Consider the following 23,727-nt stretch of genomic DNA (forward strand, 5'->3'; position numbering starts at 1 on the left):
CATGGAGCCGTGGCACATGTCCATTTACTATGTTTGGGAGGATCTTAGATGCTGCTGGTCTGGGGGGATGGGGCAGTCGAGCAATGGGGGCTTAGCTGGCTACAGACTTTCCCAGCCCTTTGAAGCTAGGAAGGGCCAGGGACAGCGCAGAGATGCAGGTCGTGATCACAGCCCACCTCCTTTCATTCCAAAACTGCTCTTTAATGAGGAGCATTCTAAGACAGAAGAGCTAATGAAGCATATGTTGACTTAAATCCTGATCAGAAGTCTTGCTGGTGCAGTCCACTGAAAATACTTATTGTATAAATTTATTTTTGAAATTGGCATTTTTAATTATTTTGTAAATTCTGATTTCTTTCCAGGGCAAGCATTTGTTCTTCATCCACACCTGAATTTATTTTTTTTCCTCCATTTCCTGGCTTAGAATTGCTATCTGATCAAACCATATTTTAAAATATATGTATTTATAGTCAGATGGGAGAGAAGGTTGCAGTCAAAAGTATGATTTTTCTCCCTGCAAATGTAAGAAAATTGAGGTCTTTTTTTAATATTGCCTTATCAGTTTCTCTTTTATTATTATTACTGATGACTTCATTCAGTTTGAATTCAATGCTTCGGTTTCTTTGGGGTAAACTAATAGATTATGTATGCGATATTTGCCTGGCCCTGATTGAATTCATCTGGTGAGTCTGAATGTGGTTCGTATATTCATGTAATTGTCAGGAGCCAAGCTGAAATTCAGAGCTGTTAAATGATTGGGCATCACAATCATTTCACATTCTTTGGAACTTGAACTACTTTTTTCTCTTCTGCTGCTCAGTTCATATTTCTCCCCTTAGTTAGACTTAACTCTTTTAAAAGCCAGGAGTTTTATCTGTATTGATGTAGACAGTTACTGAGAAAAACTCCTCAAAGACTGTGTCTGATATTTTATGTGTAAGGGAAAAATGGGGGAATACTGCCAAGGTTCACCTTTTTTACCCAAATTACCCCTCCCTCCCCCCCACACACATGAACACGCACACATCCTGTCAGAATTATCTTGCTCTTATTTTAGTGTGGGACTTTTGCAGCTCTGACCTGCAGTTAAATTGTGGGTGATTTCTTGATGAAAGGTCACTACGTGCATTCTAAAGCATACAGCCGCTTGATTTTTATAGAGCTCCTAGCATTCAAGAATGTGGGCCAGGTTAAGCTTGCAATTACCCTGCAGACGATATCTTAGGAGAGGTTTGCGGCACTGCCAAAAATTGCCAGCATTACTGCGAGATCATTATATTTTTCAGACAGCCTTTCCACTAAGGACAGCTTCTCACATAACTTGGTGAACGAAGCAGTCAGTCTGGTGTGTGAAACCTAAGATATGGGCTTTTAACAAGCAAAATTAAATGAAGAGCTGTGCGCTGCAAAAGCATGGTCAGCAATGTTTAGAGTCCTAGAAATTTCCCAGACAGAGGAAACTTCAGCTTGGAAGTGCTATGCAGCCAATGCAGGTGGGCCAGAACTGGACTATACTTTGGACCTTCTGGCCTCAGTTATTAATTTGGCTATTAATTTTGCACAAGCTGCAGCTTCTGAGCAGTCTTCAAGGACAGCCCCATGTAAAGGGCATTGGGGTAATCTAGTTTAGAGATTACCAGATCATAGCCTATTTACTGAAGCCAGACCATCCCTGTCTAGATGGGAGGGTACTTGGATCACCACCCAGAGTTGGTAGAAGGCACTCCCTGCTACTGAGGCCACTGGAGCCTATAGTGGCAAAGATGGTTCAGGACCTCCAAACTATGGACCTGCTCCTTCAATGAAATCGCAGATAATCCACAATACCTTTCAGTTGGTCAGAGGAATCCCCACCACAGTCTTTTCTGGATTGAAAAGATTTGCTAGCCATCACCCAGTCCTTTGTTGCAACCAGGCAGAGAGAAGTGACAGTGGCACGCATTTGGTTCTCTCTGTGCTCCTGCTCCAACAAAGCCCCACCTAGACACATCACATTGTACAAAAATGTTGGAATGGCTGGAATTTTGCTGTTGTGTGTTGCGCTGTGAAACAGATAATCTAGCATTTTATTAAACTGTATTATGTACATTTGAGTGCTTTGTTGCAATGTGTTTGCATGGTATGTTTTCTGGCATTTTGTTCCCATCATTTCCTTATGTTATCCCCCCAACAAGGCCTCTTTTAGCCTGCACAACCATTATTCCCTCTTCTTTGACATATAATCCCTACATTTGGGCAGATGTAGGAAATGTATATGGCATCCATAAATGTCACTGTGAATCAAATTAATTTAATATCCTTATATTTAAACCCACAGGAGACAGGGAATATAAATCTTAGCCAACTAAGAGGACTCATTTTTTCCTCCCTTTTGCTTCATGCATATAATGCAAACATAACATGATTGTAATTTAGAGGTGCCACAGATCATAGGCTGCAAACATCACTTCTCAAACTACCAGCCAAGCCTCAGCCCTTTAAAAAAAACTTCCTGCAGAATTTAATTGTGGACAAGATTGGTTAGGTGAAAGTATAATTGTACAAGCAGGCACTGCATGTGTATGCAGTGATTTTTCATGTTTCTGAGTAAGAGTGTATATCTGTGTGTGAAGTCATGGCTTGGAAAGATCTAGGGAGACAATCTGGGATTTCTAAAACTAGAGCTTTCTCTAAAACCGAAGCTAAAAAGTCCCCCCACCCCTTGGTTGGAAGCATTCTCTGACATGTGTGAACCATTCAACATTATGCTATTCTTCCTCCTTTATCCAGTGACCATCCAGCTATAGGAACGGCAGATCGCATCCAGAAGCTACGAAAAGAATACCATCAGGCAAGGCGAGAAGGCTTACCTTTCTATGAAGAAGAAGAAGGCAGAGGAAGACGTACAGATTATGATCAGCACTGGGTAGGCACTCAACCAAGGTCCAAACAATATGCATGCACCAATCACCAAAAGGGAGCACAAGGAACTGGCTGTGTTTCTCAGATAGTTAACCGATAAGGATGTGTAGAGATGGAATAGCTGTTGTTCCTGTGGTTCAGTGTTATACTAGAACGCTCTTCCAGTTATTAGGTGATGTCAGATGGGTCCAGGTAAAGGGAGAATATGGGCAACCACCAGATATCGGCTATGGGCATTCTTTTTCTCTCAGCAGTAACAGGGTTTTTTCCCCACCTTTGATGTTTTAAAAATGCACTAAACTACCACATGTTGCTACATGTATTTATAAAAATAAATAATAGCCTTTGATTGACTTAGGAGCTGCTAAACTCTCAGAGACTTTCCAGGCAAAATTGGCCCATGGTGCCTCCCTGAGAATGTAGGTAAAATGTTCTGCACCTTGTCCTGGCATCAGTCACCTTGTTCCAGATTTCAGTGGCTATCACAAAACTGTCACAAGAGCAGAGACACTTGCAATTGTTATAATTTTTTCCTAATTTTTATGGCTCCCGATGATTAAAGGTCTACAGATACCCTCAGAGCAATACCCTGGGGCCTTCTGTAGCTTACACTGAAGCACATGCCCAAACTGAAGTTGATTTAATGTTAAGAGTGTGCCAGCTGTTCTCACAGCAATCCTCTGACAAGAACCGTAGGGTTTAGGGATCAAGATATTCCCTAAAAAACCCCCAGCTACTTAATGCTCTGCAGGTTTTAATCTTCTTTAAGGTTCTTCAAAGCTGTTTGTTGTCCCTCTTAGCAGCCACTGTGCTTCTATTTAAATAAAGCACATTTTTCTCATGCTGGAGATAATGTCCAGTCCCAACGAGTCAATGAGATTCAGCTATATGACTTCACAAAGGCAATTTAGAGTGACGATATTGTGTTATCCTCATTCTGAAGGGGTATTGAGGAGAAAGGAACCACTGCAAATTATTTATTGTGTTCATAGACCTTCCGCTAAATCAATTTCATGCAATTTTTGAGAACAGTCTTTTCTTTTCTGTTTTATCCCCATTCTCTCTTCACTTCCATGCACAGTTGTGGAAGCAGACACCTTCCTGTGCCCTCCAGCTGTTACCCACTTTTGGAGAGCAGAGCATATGTGTGCCTTCCCTGGACCCCCTAAGCCGAATATGTTCATCCATTGTCACTACTGAAATACAACTCAGCTGCCTGTGTTTTTATATGTTTGGAATGAGGCAAGAGGGCACCTTAATGTTGTTTCATTTTGTCTCTATAGCTGGAGCTCTCTGAGCAGTTTACAGCATCTATATAAAATATAAACAATGTTAAAAGCATCATTAACATTTTTCATACAAAAAGTTACAATTGCTTATACAGATTAATCAGACAACCTATTTAAGCAGATGATAAATTCCCAGTAGAATAATTAAATGCCCTGTGATAGAGGGCAATCTTAACCTGGCATCCAAAGGATATTCAAGTTGGAACCAGGGAAGACCTCAGTGGTAAGCTTGTTATATAACTAGGGGGCCACTACTGAAAAGGCCCTTCTCCTTTCATCTTAGGGAGTGCGATGTCATCAGCCAGCCTGCATCTACAGTGAAATTTTCACTAATATTCAGGCAAATCCAGACAGTTTCAGCCGAAGCTGAACCAGTGTGTAATTTTGTATGGCATTAACAAGGAGCAAGTGCTCCCTGAAAATTCTTTGTTTTTAGATCTGGAATCTTCTATTATCTCTCTTGCAATGGTGTTTTTTTCTGATATTTTTGTACAATATTCATCTTATTCTAGAGTTTTGAATTTTCTTTGCTGAAATAGTATGCTCAGGTGATGGTTTTATTGAAATTTAGAAGCACTGGATCAGCCACTGAAGCTATGTTAATCAAATGGGCAAACAAGCTGCACCATAGCAGAACTACATCCACAATTAGAGTCCCCAAAATTCTGCACTCTCAAGGCCTGGACTGTGAATTCTCTTATGGGACAGTTCTCAAAATCCAGCCTTCTTTTTCATGACGTTTTCATTGGTCCTAGTAGAAAGAGTGCTGTGGGGATGTCATCTTAGTAAATCATTTAACATATAAAGCAGCCTGATTTGGCAAAATCACACAGTTTTAGTGCTTAGCTTGGTGGGGGAGAGGTTTGAATAATACACCTGTGCTCCTAAGGCAGATATTTAAAGAACAATTGATATCCTGGAAAATAATCCAGACCTGGGCAGTGAAGCTTTGGGAGCTGGCTGAGGATTTCAGTCTTATCAATCCTTGAAGGGCTTTATTACCTTCTGAGTATGGCCCCATAGAGTCTCCAGAGCTTCACAAAGGTCCCTTCTGGGTAATCCACTCTAAGCCGTTTCTATTAGGTGTAATACCCTAAGATTACTGATGCCCAAGGCTGCATGTTTTGTTCAAGGGAAGAAGTTGTTAATCAAAGCACCCAAGCTAGCTATAAAGCTCTCAGTCTCTCTGATTAATATCGCACACCTCAAGATTGTTTCCAATTCTCATTCAAATGGATTTACGCCAACATTTATTCTACAGCTTTAACACGGGAGGGGAGGCAAGAGACAACAACTGTACTGGGAAGTTCTTTCTTCCGATGTTTAGGTGCTTCCAGAGTGCTGTTCTTCATTGCACAGTTTCTCTTAACCTTCAGACTGGTTCCTTGATTCGGGAATGTGCCATATCACATGTAGGAGGAATGCAGCACACCATGAAACAAGCTTGCCCTGGAAAGGGAAAGCCTTTCTCGATTGCCTTCTTTTAATTTTTGCCTGCCTTGCATCTCAAGCCCCTTCCCTTAGCCAGGGCCTCTCAGGAATTGTGGTCTTTGTGCGCAATCATAAGGCTATAGGGGAATTTTGTTTCAGTCCGTTCAACATCAGAACTTGCTTGATTTGCACCTCCAGAATGTGATTGCATTTTTCATGGAAACTTCTTATATTTCTAAGCTTGGGATCATATTTGCAATATGCAATTGCTCACAAAAGGTGCACTTTAAAAATGTGCATTTGAGAAGAACTGATTTTTACACTTCAGTCAATGGTGGGTGACTGCAGGGGAGAATAAATTCAGGTGTGTGCTTGAAAAGCTTCTTGTTCTTGCAACTTTAAAAGCCTGCTTATGGGAACAGGGCAGCTTCAAGGTGGAACTTGGAGAACCTTGCCGAGCTCAAGCCCCATTGATTCTTCCATCACCACTCAGTAGGGATGTCACTGAAGCTTGCCAGATTGAATTCTGCAGTGATGCTAAAAAAAAGTGGGGGGGGGGGGAGTCCCTAGAACTCTTTCCCAGCTCAAATTTAAATGTGAGCTGTTGAAGGGCCTGTCACTTCATATGAACAAAGCTGGGAGCAAAAGCTGACCTCCACTCAGTTGTTCTGCACAGTGGATGGGCTTCTTCAAGGGACAATTCCTCAAATCAGCCACTGGTCGAAAGCTGCAGTGGAGACATTTTCCAGAAACCTGCATTTTAGAGCTGCCCCTGTGAAAACTGAGGTTAGAGACCAAAAGCACACCCAACAATCAACTCCGAGGTAAGAGGACTTCCTGTGGTGGTAGACTTTTGGCCTTGATCCCCAGTTGTCCCAGGAGCAGCTCTGAAAGAGCAGCCATCAGAGCAAGGGAAGCATTCTCTGTGGCTTTGTTCAGGAAGCTCATTTTAGAGATGACTTCAGAGAAGGATGAAGTGCAAAACCCAATCCTCTCACAGTTCCCTAGCATCCTACAACACCTCTACCTGGGATCTCCCTGTCCAGGGCTGCTTTTCTCAGGGGCAACTCTAAAATAAATCTTCCTGCTAAAGTGAGAGGCATCTGCTGCTTTGCTCAAGGGCTGCATCTTGACCCTTTGCTACAGCAACTTCTCAGAAAAATGCAGAGAACTGAGCACTGTTGGTGCACTTCTTGTCTGGCACACAGCCTTTCCTGGTTGATGCCTCCACTGTCTCCTTTTCTCCCTCCTGCTGTCCAACCCCAGTTTTGGGGGCTCCAATTGGCAGTGAGTCACCTGCCAACACAGACCTGCTGTTCCAGACTAGTTTTCATAGAGTGTCATCATCCGATGTTATTTCATTTGCATGCTGTTTTCAATGTAAATATTGTCTGGTAGAATTTCCTTCTGTATGAATAAGGAACTCCATGTTGGAGCAAAAGTCTCCCTGTGTTGGAAAAGACATGCCAGTGATTTGTACAACTAAAAGTTGTCATCTCCCAAGTATGTCTACTGGTTTTTCCAGAAGAGATGTCTCAGCACACGTTGGCACACATCTGTGCATATATGTAACAGAAAGCTTTGTAACTGGAGCAACCTCCTCCAAACCAGCACTCTCCAAATGTGCTGGGGTGCAACTCCAGCCAGTTTCCCAAGAATACTGGGAGTCATACTTTATCAAATCTGGAAAGAGATGGTACAAAGAAACCTGGACTGGGAAGTAGGATTCAGTGTGGGTGAAGCCTGGGAGTGTGGATGTGGGGATTTGGGGTGTTGGACTGGCATCTGTGCCTTTGCTCCCCTACATGCCCCCCAGTTTAAGCTCCCTCTTGTGAACAGGCATAAACACAACATGTGGCATTAGCAGTACAGGAAAAGAAAACAGAGCTTCCATGAAACGGGCAGAACAAAAGTGCTACCGTCCTGCTGCTTTTGAAGAGACACCTGTCTTATTACAAGCAAATTCCTTCTTTGTTCCTTCTGATAACATGTTCTTCTAATAAAATATTCCTAGACTGAAGGTCCAGTTTGAGTAATAGTGGAGAACATAAAATTCCTACACATTAAAAAAAATCCTTGCTTAATGGGGGTGCATTCAACTACTACTTTTCTCCTTGACATTTAAATTCTTTTGTGCAAGAGTTGGGTTGGGATGTTGATATTGTGATAGTGTACAGTCATCCAACCCCCCCAGCTGCAGTCTGTGACCAGTTTTAACACAGGTTCTTCTGTTTTCATACCCAACACTTCATTCTTCTTGACACATTTCCTGCCTGCCTGGACTAAGGGAACTAGTTTTGCCCAAAGCCCCATGTCTGGAGTCTGTTTAGAGGTGAGGTGATCAGATTCCTGTAGATCATAGTGCCACATATAGATGTGTTTATTCTTGTAATTGGTTCTTTATTGTAGATGATGCATACAACTGCAAAAACAACAAAACAAAGATTCGCCCACTCAAACTTTGTTTCATACCTTTTCATAGGAATAGTATAAATGCCCCTTCCCATGTGGTCAGGAACCTGTTTGAAAATGTCTATTGGAGAAAACGATCACAAGCAGACGGATTATCTGGCCTTAGCTTTGCTGCCTGGGAACAGGGCTTGAGCAACAGCTGAGTTTTGTGCAAGGAAAAAAAGGAAGGAAAAGCTAATCCCATAATTGTGATTAGATTGAAGACTAATTGTAGTCTACATCTTTCCAGATTTTTTGTTCTACAGAAGGCACATAATGTTGAGACAGGGGGAAATCCTGTTGTTAAAGGTTTTTCATTTCCCTGTACAGAAGATGCACTAGGGGGAATGCAGCTGGTGACCTCCTCTCATAGATGGATGGATGGATGGATGGAGATATAGTTAATACTAGATAGGATCTCCCTATGGCTTTGTCAGTCAGTAATCCATCTTTCCTTTATAATGCCTGGCTAATATATAGCAGCTGCTATAATCATGATTCACTACCTAACCTAACCCAAGTGCTTAAGGTGGTTGGCTTGTGCCACTGGTTCACAGGCTCAAAAAAGGCCATCTTGCAAAGATAATATATTGTTTCAGTGGCTGTGTTGGTCCAGAATTCAAAAAGACATGCTAATGTAATGCCTCTATTCAACCAATCAACCCTTGCTTTTTGTGCAACTTGGAAACAACAATAAGCCATTCAAGAGCAGGGTCCTAAATAGGCGGAAGAGAACGTGAAGCTACATGAAGATGGAATATTATTCTCTGAGGGTACCTCCCTTCCATCTTCCAGGTAAAGCTACCCAGTTTGGCTTTTAGTAATTTTTTAAATCTACCTCATCACTTAAAACTAATCTCCAGTTTGGCTGATATAACAGCCTAGTTCCTCTTTGGTTTTGTTTTCCACCTGTAAAGAAAGCATATTTTAGCTGAGAAAGGAGGCAGATCAGGAATCAAACATTTTATGTTTCTTTGCCCAGCAGTCCTAGGGTGGAACTTGGAACTTGCACAGCACCAGGTAGAGTCTGAGAGAATCACCTGTTACCTCTTCCCATAGCCCATTTAAGACTGTGACTCAATGCAGGTCCTATGGTGCTAACATCAGCCGGCTTTTTTTCTCTTCCCACTTCCCATTTATGTATGTATGTATGTATGTATGTATGTATTTATAGCTGTTCTATCCCATACAAATATCTCGGGATAGCTTTAACATCTAGCCTGATGAAGAATTCCAGAGAACTTGAAAGCTTACCTGCCATTTTGTGACAGCCCAATGGATCTTAGACACAGTACAGACTCTACTGTACTGTGGATCTTAGACTATATCATTTGTTTATTTATAGGCACATAAATAAAAAGTGACTGCATAAAGGTAATGCTGATGTTGACAAGTGACCTTTTCCTGCCACTATAACAGATGGAATGCTTGACAAAAGAGGCATTTTGACATCTACATGAGACCACTGGAGAAGTGGTCAGGAGGTTTGGGCTGAAGTGTCATCATTACACGCGTAATACTCATCTCTTTCTCTTGTTCTTCATCATGGCCTCTGTGCATCACACGTTATGGGTGCTGCGCCTGCGCAGTGCCTGCAACCAGGAAAGATTCAAAGCTTTAACGGTTTTGGCAAGAACTCTGTGCCCCTCCCCCCGTGGTATAAAAGACGGAGTGCCCACAATTTCCCCAGTCTTCTTGTGACCGCTGTTCGCTGTGCCTCAGGCCTTTCACCTCGTAAGATATACTTGCTGTTACTCGTTAAATCTTCTATTGTTGCTCTCTTTGTCTTGTTAAGACCTCCCCTCAGTAAGATCTCCCTTCCAAGTTAAAACTACCTTATCCCCTCCCTAGTTTTAGAAAGTTTTCTTACCCTTTCTCTCCCCTTCCCCCCCCAAAAAAAACCCACCCCCCCCCCCCTTCTGTCGTTATTCTTCTACTTTCTGTCTCACTTCACTATCTCCTTTTTCTTCCTCGATGGCTCAGCAAGTGGCGTTTCGTAAGTGCTCCCAGTGCAGGGCCAAGATGCCCCCCACTGATCTGCATGATCTGTGCCTTCTTTCTTGGGAGAAGGGCACAGGATTGATAAGTGTGGCCACTGTCAGGTCTTCACAAAGCAGGCCCACAAAAATCGCGAAAATCACCTGCAAAAGATGCTGTGGGACCAGGCCCTGGTTGCCTCCGATCAGCTCGCGGCCCAGACTGCTCCACAGAACTCGTCTTCAGCTGCTTCTCCTTCCCATCCATCAGCTGATGGTACGGCTTCTAAAGAGGTTCAATGCTTCTCTCATTCTCCTCACCGCAAGCAGAAGAGGAAGCATGGTGGATCCGTTAAGTTTTCGGCCCCTAAAAAGGCCAAGAGAGGCAAGGTCAACAAGTCAGACCAGAGGCAGAAAAAGCTTGCCCAGCCACCACAAAGACTCGGTTTCAACCGTACTATTGGTATCACCCGCTGTCTCAATCCCGATGCCGACCCCTTTCAACATCCAATCAGTCATGCAGTTGACCCTGCCAGGGTCCCCTCAGAGGACCTCTCGGCACACCCACTCCAGACCATTCGGAGGCTATCATTCTGGGATCCATCTTTGATGGGGAGATCCAGGACTCACCACAGACAGCTCTCCTGACGGCACACTCACCAACTCCATTGCCGGCTTCTCCTGGGGCTTCCCCGAGCGCCCCACCTCAGCAGGTTCACCACATCTATGCTGCCACAGGTTATCGTGCACGCTGACTCAGAGGAGTCTTTGGTGCACGTAGAGGAGAAGGAGACTTCCCATGGGAACCAGACTTCATTGCAGGAAGATGTATATCTGGTGCCAGTGGTACAAACGCCCCCTCCCACTCCCTGATGAAGCTCTTCAAAGAGAAGAAAGTTCAGATGGGAGTAGGATTCAAGGAGGAACTGATAGCGAACTGCAGTCAGGGCAGTCAGGCAGTTGCCGAGGAAACGGTTGAGGCATCTGATGATAACAGTCTTGGGAACACAGGAGTTGTTGTTGGCCCAGCAGGGAGGTTGGAAAATGTGCGCTCTTGCAGACTCACGTGCAGACTAGGGCAATTGGAGACAAGAGAGTTGGAAAGACGGAGGGAAAGAAGTTTGTCGGACCCGCCCATCGAGGGGCAGCCCAAGCAAGTCAAAAGCATTCCGTGAACTGATCTCATTCAGAAAGAGAGGACAACTTCGCCATCATCATTAACATCATCATTATCATCATTTCCTGTAGCTGTAATTGGCAATTTAACATAAAGATTTTAGCAACAACAGCCAGGTTCATTGTTTTTGTTGGGAAGTAATGCCAGCCTCACAACACGGGTCTCAACCTCCGCATCTCTAATTATGAGGTGACACTGGCAAGATACCAATACTTTTTGATGCAGAGACTGGAATCGATCACCGTGTCTCTCCCGGAACAACAGAGAGACCTTACTTGTTTCTTCACCCATGAGGTGATGCAGGTGGCCATCCAGCAACTGACCATGGAGAAACATCATGTTGATTGCAGTTTACTGCCAGTACCAACATTTTCGAATATAACGTTCTCCCCTTCAGCCTCACTACCGCTCCGAGGGTCTTCACTAAGTGTATGGCTCCAGTGTGCGCCCACCTGAGGCTGCAAGGCATTCATGTTTACCCTTACCTTGATGATTGGCTGATCGTCTCCTCTTCCAGAGAAGGCCTCCTTTCAGCCATTGATACCACATGTACTCTTCTTGACAAACTAGGACTCTGTATTAATGTTGAGAAATCCTGCCTTGTTCCTTCGCAGGTCATCGACTTCATTGGAACCCGCCTCGACTCACTCCATGCATGAGCCTTCCTTCCTTGGGAGCGAAAGGAGAAGCTACGCTCTTCCATCCGTTGGATTTACACAGACAGGACTGTGCCCGTGCGAGCTATACAGAAGCTGCTGGGCCACATGGCTTCCACGGTCTCCGTGGCTCCCAATGCCAGATTGCAGATGAGTCCGTTACAACTATGGTTCAACTGTCTCTTCCACCCATAGCGCGACCCACCACATCACCCGTTCCAACCCCTGGCCTCCATTCTTCGGACTTTGTCATAGTGGACTGCAGAGAACAACTGGGTCCCATTTCGACAGCCCCATCCAGCTATGACTCCCTACACAGATGCCTCCCTCATGGGATGGGGAGCACTCTGTGCCGACCTCTGCACTCAGAGTGCTTGGCATGGTCTTGCCCATCGCTTCCTAAAAGGTTTATTTTATTTTATTTTATTATTTTATTTATTTATTTAAAACATTTCTATGCCGCTCCATTCGCTGGCTCACAACATAAAATTAAAATATAATACATTCAAAATATAAAACAAATTAACAGTATTTACAGAGGTTTACAGAACCTCCAACTACCAGTCCAGTCGGTGGTACCGACATGGAGCCTTTTAGTGGTTCTTCAGGCACTTACCAAGCCTCCTTTTGAGCCGCTTGCGACTACGGAACTGCATCTGTTATCTTGGAAGACAGATAGCCATTACATCAGCCAGGGAGGGCTAGTGAACTCTGTGCTTTACGAATTGACCCTCCTTATCTCAACTTCCACAAGGAAAAAGTTGTTCTCCGTACCAACCTGACATTCCTGCCTAAGGTCACTTCACCTTTCTATATCAATCAAGACATCATCTTGCCGGCTTTCGCCATGTCTCCCCCCATCCCCCGTCTCCACCTCACCTCACCTCACGTGTGTGCACGCGTCACACCCCCACACGGGCCACGTCTCCCCGCTGGCATTGCCTTGGCAGCCCATGGCCACCGCTGGCACCTGTCAACTGGCCCCCTGTTCCAAAAGTTTGAGGACCCCTGCTCTAAATGGATCATTCAAACTGTTGAGCTCTCCTACCACCTGTCCAAGCTGGAGTTGCCAGTGATGCCTAAAGGTCATTCCACAAGGGCTGTTGAGGCTTCTTCTGCCCTTTCTGCCAGTATGCCACTGCATGACATCTGCAGGGCAGCTACCTGGACTACCCCTTGCATGTTTACCAAACACTACCGACTAGACATTCGGGCCAGGCAGGACTGCTCTTTCAGCCGTGCAGTGCTTTCCTCAGTTCTTCAGTGATGACACTGTCCCGCCTCCAGATGTGGTAAGCTTACTAATCACCCATAATGTGTGGTGCACAGAGGCCACAACGAAGAAAGGCAGATTGCTTACCTGTAACTATCGTTCTTCAAGTGGCCATCTGTGCATTCACACAACCCACTTGCCGGCCCCACTCGGAGTCGGTGACTGGGTTAATGGGAATTATTTGCCTTGTACTTTCACACTGCCTTTGCCAATGTGGTTTAGATATATATTTTATATCATATGCTCCTTACTTGAGCATCCCTGGCCATCTGTCATTCACTGTAAATTGCTTGTTCTCACAAAATTCCACTTGCGGGCGAACAGACAGTCTCCAGTAGACGGGGGAAATGGCGGGCACTCCGTCTTTTATACCATGGGGGGAGGGGTGTGGCGTTCCCACCAAAACTGTTTAAGCTTTGAATCTTTCCCGGCTGCAGGCACTGCACAGGCACGGCACCAATAATGTGTGAATGCACAGATGGCCACTCGAAGAATGACAGTTATAGGTAAGTAACCTGCCTTTTTCACGTACACATCCCAAGGAGGCTGTCACTTATAACCCAGTGTGTGTCTAGAGGTTATTTCAGGGTGGATGGAATGTAATCCACACAAGATCAAGGTACTCCAGGCTAGACTACTGTCATGTACTGCGCAGGGCTACCTTTGAAGATGGTTCAGAAACTGGTGCACAATACCTCCAATACCAACGGTTGCTGGGGACAAGGTGATTGAGTCCTGAAATATGTCCCTTCCACCAGCTCCACTGATTAGCAGTGTTTCTGAGCCCAAGTTGGAGTGCTGATGCTAACCTTTCAAGCCTCAAACAATTTGGGACAAAATTACTTGAAGGGCTTCTTTCACCAATATCTCATTTTAAGATCAGAAAGAGAGGCCCTTCTCATTTGCACAGCTGTGGAAGCAGTTTGACTGGAGACATATGAAGGATGGCCTTTTCTACAGCAGCCACACTCCTTTGAAATAAGCTGATGTTGGGAAGTCCACCAGACCCCATTATTGCAAGCTTTTAAGGAGGTCCTGGAAACTTAGTACTTTACTTGAACCTTCTCCTGACAATATTTTTTTCAGATCAGGTTGTACTGTTGTAAGTTTTATTTTATGCTGGTGTTTTTTAGAATATTTGCCACCTTTGATGTTTTTGTCTTTACTGTTTTTATTACTACATCAGTTTTTAATTTATTTTTTTTTATTTTCTGGGGGATCTCCTACCCTGAAATGTAGTCTAGAAATATTTTAATAAATAAGTAAATATTTCAAGCAACCACTTATTAAAGGACTTGTCAGATACATCAAGTTAAGGTAAGTTGCCAGCTATAAAACCACCTTTATAAAAGGAAAAATAATCTGAATTGGAAAACAGGGGTGTATACATATTTAAAAGTATGCCCAATTTTTTTTAAAGATAAGCCTACCTTGCTTTATTTCTTCCCTGATCTTTTGCAGTTTTCTACAATTCATCAACTTTAATACTGTGCCCAGTTTTTGCTGTGGGCATGTAGATTCCCCAGTTCTATCCCATTATTCCACCATTGCTTTATTACTTAGCTTTCCAGTCTTTTGGCCATAAAGTAGAATTTCAGAACAGTGATCCTGGATTGGCAAGACATGCCCAAAACAAAAGAATTTAACTTCCTTGAAGAGAAAAAAAAATATTCCTTTGAAGTTTGTTCTTTCTTTTGTTTTATGTTGCCTTTCTGCAGGAGCTTGTTCACTGACATAAAATCCTGATCTCCCAGAAGAAAATAACTTTTGTTTTAGAAAACATAGAAAACAGAGCGAGTCAGAAGGGGTCTCCCGGGCCATCTAGTCTGACCTCCGGCACCTGCCGGCTCCACTCACAACATGCCCACCATGTGGACATCCAGCCTATCCTTGAACAGCCGTACTGATGGGGCCTCAACGACCTCCCGTGGAAGCCCATTCCACACCCTCGGGGTCCTGACTTTCAGGAAGTGCTTCCTGGCATCCAAATGGAACCTTGGCTCCCTGAGCTTTGCTCCGTTGGAGCGTGTTCTGCCTTCCTCTGCAGGGGAGAACAGGTCTCTGCCCATCTCCATGTGACATCCCCTCACATACCTGTATGTCGCCAACATATCCCCTCTGAGTCTCCTCTTCTCCAGGCTGAAGAGACCCAGTTCTCTCAGTCTCACCTCATACGGCATCCCCTGCAAACCGGCCACCAACCTTGTGGCCCTATACTGCACTGACTCCAACCTGGCTATATCCTTTCTGTAATGAGGGGCCCAAAACTGAACACAATACTCCAGTTGCGGACACACTAGAGTCATGTAGAGTGGTAGTAATACCTCTCTTGATCTAGAAGCCACACTTCTGGCTATGCAACCAAGGGTGGCATTTACCCTCTTGACCCCCGCATCACACTGCTGACCCATGTTTAGCCTGCAGTCAACCAGCACCCGAGGTCCCTTTCACAAGTGCTGCTCTCCAGCCACTTGTCACTTAACCTGTACTTATGACAGCTATTCCGATGCCCCAAGTGCAAGACCTTGCACTTATCCACATTGAACGCCATCCTGTTGTCTCCTGCCCACTTCCATAGTCTGTCCAGATCCTTTTGGATCTGGAGTACCTGCTCTTAAGTTGTGGCCACTGCTCCAGTTTTAGTGTCGTCTGCAAATTTGATCAGCAGACTGTTCACCCCTTCTTCTGTGTCATTAATGAAAAGATTAAACAGGATCAGCCCAAGGACAGATCCCTGGGAAACCCCTCTTGTCACTGGCCACCATCCTGATGGTTACCCTCTGCTTTCGGTCAGTCAACCATGCCCTAATCCATCGGACAGTGCATTGGTCTATCCCAAAACTCCACAGTTTCTCAACCAGGACATCATGGGATACTTCGTCAAAGGCCTTGCTGAAATCCAGGCAATCCACATCCACTGCACCCCTCCATCTACCCACCTCGAAACCTTGTCATAGAATTCCACAAGGTTTGTCTGGCAGGACCTGTTATCGAGGAAGCCATGTTGTGTGGCCACCAGTCTCCCTTCCCTATCTAGCATCACTAGATCTCTCTCTATTATGAGCCTTTCCATTGTTTTTCCTACAATGGACGTAAGGCTAACCGGTCTATAATTCCCCATGTCCTTTCTACTACCCTTTTTGAAAATTGGGACCACTGATGCCACCCTCCAGTCCTATGGAAGTTCACCCATTCTCCACGAGGTCTCAAAAATGGAGGCCAGCGGGCATGAGAGAACCCCTGCCAACTCTCTAAGTACTCTCGGGTGTAACCCGTCAGGGCCTGGCGCCTTTTAATGTCCAATGCCCTGAGGAGCCCCTCGACTTCAAGGGGGTGACCCTAATCTGTGCCCGTAAGTCCCCAGCCTCATCTAATCTCCTATGCGGATCTCCCCTGTCCTGCTTTGGGGAGAACACAGAGGCAAAATAGTCATTTAGCATTTGTGCCTGTTCCCTCATATCAGTCACTGGATCTCCTTCCTCCTTATTTAGTGGTCCCACCACTTGTCTTCCCTTCCTCTTCATATTTACATGCTGACAGAAGCCCTTTTTATTGCTCTTGATATTCTTGGCAAGTCTCAGCTCGTAATCAGCCTTAGCCTTGCGAAGAATCCTTCTGGAACGGGCCTCCTCCTCCCGGTATACTCTTTTGTCTATTTCCCCCAGTACCCATTTCCTACGAAGGTTCCTCTTTCGTCTATTTCCCCCAGTACCCATTTCCTACGGAGGTTCCTCTTTCGTCTATTCCCTCTAACCACCACCTTTCACATCCATGGCAGCACTCTCCTCCGCCTCCCCACCTTACTGACTAGAGGTATCATCAAGGCTTGCGCCTCCAAAACCTCCCTTTTGAGTGCTATCCACCCCTCCTCAACTCGCTTACCTTCCAGTAACCTATCCCAGGAGACTTTCCCCAATCTGGCCTTCAGTTGGCCAAAGTTGGCCCTCTTGAAGTCCCAGCTTCTAGTGCTCGACCTGCTGCCCGTCCGCAGTCCCCTGATCTCAAAGCAAAGGATGGAGTGATCATTCGCATCCACAGCTCCCCTAATCTGTACTTCATCTATCAACTCCTCCCTATTGGTCACAACCAAGTCAAGGATGTTTCCTCCCCTCGTCGCCTCTCGGACCCTCTGTGTGAAAAACCCTCCCTCTATAACTTCTAGGAAGCGATGTGACCTGGCTGTCACCGCCGAGTGTGTCTCCCAAGTAATATCCGGGAGATTGAAATCTCCCATAATTACTGTGTCTCTCCCCTAAGATATCCTTAGAATCTGGCCTGTCAGGACATCATCCAGGGTCTCAAGTTGACCTGGAGGGTGATAATATACCCCCACTGTCAGGTCTCTTTCCCTGTCAAAACCCCTAAGTTTTACCCAGACTGCCTCTACCAAATCCCCATCTGTGCTGCATTCTGTCTCACTGTATCCTATCCCTTCCCTGATGTATAAAACCACACCCTCACCTCTGTTTCCCTTCCTGTCCTTTCTAAAAAGGTGATACCCTTCTAAGTTCACATTCCAGACTTGCCTTTCATCCCACCAAGTTTCTGTGATTCCCACCAGATCATACCCCCCTATTCCCAGGAGAGCTTCAAGCTCTTCCTGCTTATTACCCATGCTCCTAGCATTGGTGTACATGCACCTCAACTCCTTCCCACCACTTCCCTTCCTTGGAGTTCCCAGCCTCCTCCTTCCTCCCTTCCTCCCTAATACCTGGCCCCTCTCTGGGGGAGTCCTGTCAGTCCCTGCAGTATCTCTAAAACCCTGCTCCCAGAGCCCTGATCCTCTTTGTTGCAGCTATTAAACATTTAAAAAAAAACAGCTCAAAGGAGCACAAAGTACACAGTTAAAAGTTGTAAACAAAAAAATTGAAAGTTAAAAGTACAATAAATATTAGAAGTTAAAATGATCATAAATAAGTTTCCATGGAAGAAAAGCATGTGTATTTCTTTGAGGAGGTTATTTTTCCTTTGTGCATGAGTGCTCCACCAAACCAGCACAGAATAAATTTTAAATCATAATACACATTTTTATTTAAGAAAATACTACTTCTTTAAAAAGACGGACTATCTGTGCATAGATATAAATAGATTAACTTAAGGATTGCACTTTTTGGTAGTATATACTTTCTTGAAACTAAAACCAAACCCAGAATTTCCAATTCCAATGTGATTAGTGTCATTTCAGTAATGAATTCTGGTAAACTGGAATCCCCAAACTGACACAGAATTTTGGATGAGAAAATGTTACCTCAACATTCCTCCTTCTTTGCTTACTTCCTGGCTCAGCCCTCCCTCTTTTCCCTTCTGGTACATTTTTACTTGTCTCCATGTGTAGAGAGATGCAATTATGAAAGGAGTTGTGACAGTAGATTCAGTTTTCTGTCTTGATTGGTATGGTTTTGGAGGCAGATTTTCAGGTAAATACATATGTTTTTAAAAGTATACTTGCTAGGTACCAAAAGTTTTTATATTGTTTTCTGATAGCCCCGTAATTATTTAAGGCAGGCTCTGGGCTGTGCTTTCAGGGATCTGATCAACAATCCTTTGAAGTCAAACATCGTGTTTCCTATTAATTTTGCTGAACTTCCTTCTATTAACTCAGACCACAAACAAATAGAAAATTACAGGAAATTGAGAGTACATTTGGGCCTTGGGAGGAGCTCTTTGTTCATGCTCAGATCATTATTGTGAGTTAAGAAAAGAATTCTCAACTGCAAGCGGCATTGTTGCCAAAATACAATTGAGCACTGTTCACCCACTGAAGCAGAACTGTGCATACATGCCCCTGACTGGATAGGGAAATGTATATACATACATACACATACGTGTATGAAATTGCATGTGTTTGATTCAGCAGCTGTCACTGTACAGAGTCCTATTTCAGAAGCTGAAATCGGATTGGCCAACTGTTCAAGGGTGGAAGAGGTGGCTAGATTTATGTATGTATGTATTTTTATAAGATATTGATGACAATGACAACAATGTCTCCCCATTCTCCTATTAAAATTTAATAATTAAAAATCAGCAGAATTTCAGTTTTTTAAAAAGGGATATCCTTAATAGAGCTCTAGTTGTTTTATGCATGCCCTGTTGAATTTGAACCACTGGATATTCACACACATAACAAAACCTAAAATAGCTAGAAATTAGTAATCTCTTTGCACATTTGTGTGGATTGCTTTACAGATCTGGCAGAGAGATGTGGTTACTTTATAATCTTAGCCCTGTCCTTCGGTGTGGCATTAATTTCCTCCTTCTCGCTTATCTTTTGGTCTTCAAGAACTGCATAAAACACAGTAATTGTGTAGTTCTTCACTGGTAGGATGGATGCAGACGGCATGACAATTTCCTTTTATAATGCCTTGTTTACACCCAGTCTCATAACTCCTTTTTTCTTCTCTTTTGCAAGTAAGATTTAAATGTTGATAAATAGCATCTTAAAATAATCATATGTTTTGTTATTTGATCAACTCTCAGCCATTCCTGGTTTCAAACCTGTGTAGTTTGGCTTGAATATATGGTCTGTCAACAAGTTTTGACAAACACTTTTGTAACACGCTGAGTTTTGTCAGTTCACAAATATGGTTACAGAAAAGAAGACGAATCATGCTAGTTTGTGTTAAAGGCCAAGGAGTTTATTGTACAGCTGGCACAGATCCAGGCCTCCAAAAAAGTCAAACTGAGAATAAGAAGCCTGAGAACTGCATTATTTTTCCATAATGTGTCAAAAGGTTCTGTGCTTACTTTGGACTGAGAAAGGAGCTCTTTGTGCATTTAATGAGCAATTAATTCCAGCTTCAGGATGTTGAGTTTAGAGTAGGTTAGGCTCTCCAAAACCACAAGCACTTGTATTGGATCACCATTTTTTAAAAAACGACATTCCAGCTCAGGAAGAGTAATGACATTCCTGTCTTCTCGTGCAATGGGAGAAATGACAACTTTATGTAATACAGGAAGCTGCCGCAGAACTGCCCTGTGAATTCAAGTTTCTGAAAGCCCTTTAGCTGGTTATGTCCATTGGTCAAATTTTATTCTTTTTAGAAAAGTAATACCAAAGTCTCAAATTGTAAAACATTCCTTAGTAGTTTGCCTTTAATGAGCATATTTTAGGACTAACTTTGCCCCGTAACTACATCATGAGACATGCTATCCTTCTCTGGTAGAAAAGGTGAAACCTGAGTTTTTCTCTTCATATATCAGGCTAGTTGGTAACACAGGCTTAATGGGCACTGAATGGTAGCTGATGTTCTTAAAGCCAAAGATGTGCACGTCACACCTATCATTTTAGGTAGGAGATCTGAGACCTGTGTCCATCACAAATGGAGATCTGGCAAGAGGGGGTGGGGAAAAAGGAACTACTTGAATCTGGCTAAAGAATGAGAAACAAAGGCAGGATTGTGTAGCCCTTAGCATGAAATAAGCTAAATGTTTCTGGTAAATAAGTGCCATTTTAAAGAGACTTCTCTCTCCCACCCCTCAGTGCTAGGCAGCTGCTAAGGAATGGCCATAATCACAGCAATGGTCTATGCAGTTCAGCACTCTGTTAACAGTGGCAAATCAGCTACCCACAGGATCTCTCAAGCAGGAATGATACAACAATTCCCTCGTGCCCAAGCTCCCTAGCAACTGGTGTGTGCAGGCATACTGCCTCTGGTAATGGAAGTGGTACATACCCATCATGACTAGTAGCCATTGAGAACCTTCTCTCCATGAATTTGTCCAATCTCAAGCCATCTAACTGGTGGCCATCATCACTTCTCAGGGCAGCAAGTTCCATAGTAGAACTATGCAAGTGCCATTTGAAGAGATTCTTCCTTTTATCTGTCCTGAATCACCTACCAATTAGTTTCATGGGCCAAGCCCAAGTTTTAGTATTATAGGACAAGGAGAAAAATGTCTCCCTCTCCACTTTCTCCACACTATGCATAATTTTAATCATCTCTGTCATATGTTCACTTATCTTTTTTCTAAGCCAAACAGTTGCAACTATTGTGGGGAGTTGTTTGAACCCCTTGATCATTTTGAGTACCCTTCTTGAAAATGTTCATACTTAATAATGACCTTATTCAAGTGCAGTGGTGTCCTCAGCAAACTTGGCCACGTCCCTGTTCATTACCAAGCTATGAATAGGTTGAAAAGCATTAGTCCTAATACTGAACCAATGGGACTCCACTTGTTCCGTTGTTCCATTGGGAGAAATTGCCATGTATTCCCACTCTTTGCTTTCTGTTCTTTAACTAGTTACCAATCTGTAAGAGCTCTTCCTCCCCTAATTTCATGACTGCACAGGAGTCTTTAGTGAAGAACGGTGTCAAAAGCCTTTTGCAAGTCCAAGTAAGCAATGTCTGTTGGAGAGAGCCGCCCAGAGAGCCTTCGGCTATGGGATGGCATACAAATATGATAGATAGATAGATAGATAGATAGATAGATAGATAGATAGATAGATAGATAATCACCCCTGTCCACCTTATGAGCATTCTCAACTAACTCTAAGGGGCTAATGAAACAGGACTTACCTTGCAGAAGCCACCTTGATTTTTTTTCAGCGTGGATCATTTCTCTGTGTGCATACCAATTCTGTCTTCAATAACACTTTCAACCAAGTTACCCAGAAGAGATGCTAAGCTAACCAGCCTGCAAATTCCTCGATCCCTAACCCTAATCCTTTCTTAACTTGTGGTATACATACTATCTGATTTTCTGTTATTTTGGTTTTGAGGAACCTTCAAGTATTTTGAGGGAATTTAACCCCCTTTAACTCTCCTTTTCAACTTCCTTTTTACCAGTTCCCTTGTATTAGAGAAGTTTGCTCTTTGAAGTGCAACTGTGTTGTATTTCTTTAGCAATTATCCACCTAAATGTATATTAAATCTGAGGGTGCTGTGGTCAGCTTTTCCACTATATTCAATAACATTTACATCTCATACTAGGTCCACCTAGGATTAAATCCAGGACTGTCTGTCCTTTGGTCATTTCCATGACCAACTGTTCTAGGCTAATGTCATTTATGACATTAAGAAATGTAATACCTTTGTCAGAACTGGAGCAAACGTTTATCCAGTCAGTTTCACCTCAAGATCAGCCTGAGCATTCTGGCCTGGGGGACGATTGCATATTCCTAGAACTGCCTTAGTCTTGGAGCCAGGTATTGTTACCCACAGTGCTTCTGTTTAACAGTCTGCACCTTTTAGATTATTGAGGTTTTAGACTATATGCCTTCTTTGATTAACAGAGCAACACCTGATCCAGTTCACTTTTCTCTGCCCTTCCTATATTGTTCATATACAATTGGTCCACCCTCTTATGATCGAACTGACCATGCTGGGTCCATGCCCTGCAATATCAGCTTGCCCACTAGACTTGCCTACAGAGCTTGAAACCTGGCAATTGCTGGGAAGGCCAGTGTGGTGCAGTAGTTAAGAGCATGGGACTAGGACTCAGGTGATCTGGGTACTAGTCCTCACTCAGCCATTCAGCCAAGTGGGTGAGTTTGGGCCAGTTACAGACTGAGCCCAGCCTACCTCACAGGGTTGTTGTTGTGGGGATAAGATTGAGAACACAGGAGTAAGCCACTTTGCGTTCTTTGTAAGAAAAATGGTGGGATATACGAGAATCTAATGAATAACTGCCTGGCTCATTTCTGCCATCCTTGGTAACTTCCTTGGTGATTCATTTGTGGATTCCAACTCCTCCATTTCTGAATCAGAATCCAACAACCTTTGAAGGCTGCATTATGGGAAGACTGGGCGCAGTCCCTACAGTGAGAAGGCTTGGAAGGATAATGACAGGAGGGCCATACATCTTGCAGCCATCCTATTTCTGGAGCTTGCCTTGAATATTCTTCTTACAAGGGAGCTAATGATGATGTTCCCAAAAGTTTCTCTTTAGAGAAATGGAAAATGCAAAATTTTATATATGCCTAATGGGAACCTTAGAGTCAAAGCAGACATAACATTTAAGTACATGATAATCTTTCGTGTACATCTGATTTTTAATTGCAGTTATGGATTGCAGAACAGCAAGTATCAGGGCCTTTATCCTTTGTTGTGGTGGTCCCCTATCCTGTGCCATTATCTTATGAGCCCCTCTTACTGCTATTTGCCATAGGAAGGTGACCACTGTTGCTGCTAACAGCAGCTTTCCTCCCATAGCAAATTCCCCCAGGAGGATCTCATGGAGATCACAGCAGAGAGGGTCATGCCCTCTGCATGCACTGCAGTCCTGCCCCTGATGAGTTCCCAAGGAAAAACCCTTTAAAAAGACAAGCCAGGCATCTTAAAAGGACCAGCACTAGCTGATCACTATGGAGACACTGTTGTGTTCAGTCCACACATTGTTCCCTCAGAATAATCAAGACTTTTATTGACTTCCCGAAGCAATGTATCCTGTCCATTGTTTAGAAAGCCACTGGACTTAAGAGGGAACAAGCAAGGCCCATTGAGGTCCATATACTGGCACCCCTTCAGAAGGGCCACTTTCATACTGGTAGTAACTGCTGCACCAGCTCTGGGATGGAGCCGGCTCCAGCTCCAGCTGAAGAGCCTTCAGGCCTTGCTGTGCTTTGCTGCCTCTT

At 43.8% G+C, this 23,727-nt stretch overlaps 1 protein-coding gene across 6 annotated transcripts in view; it reads left to right on the forward strand.

Moving 5' to 3' along the window:
- PARD3B (par-3 family cell polarity regulator beta) overlaps positions 1-23,727 on the forward strand; it is a 648,538-nt gene that overhangs the window by 544,828 nt on the left and 79,983 nt on the right. For all 6 annotated transcript variants that reach the window (XM_044431728.1, XM_044431729.1, XM_044431731.1 and 3 more), the window contains one exon: positions 2,770-2,905. In XM_044431728.1, the coding sequence (XP_044287663.1) occupies positions 2,770-2,905 (136 nt within the window). The remainder of the gene's footprint in view (positions 1-2,769; positions 2,906-23,727) is intronic.

Source organism: Varanus komodoensis, unplaced genomic scaffold, assembly GCF_004798865.1.
Source record: "Varanus komodoensis strain SLA01 unplaced genomic scaffold, ASM479886v1 scaffold23, whole genome shotgun sequence".
Classification (NCBI taxonomy): Eukaryota; Metazoa; Chordata; class Lepidosauria; order Squamata; family Varanidae; genus Varanus; species Varanus komodoensis.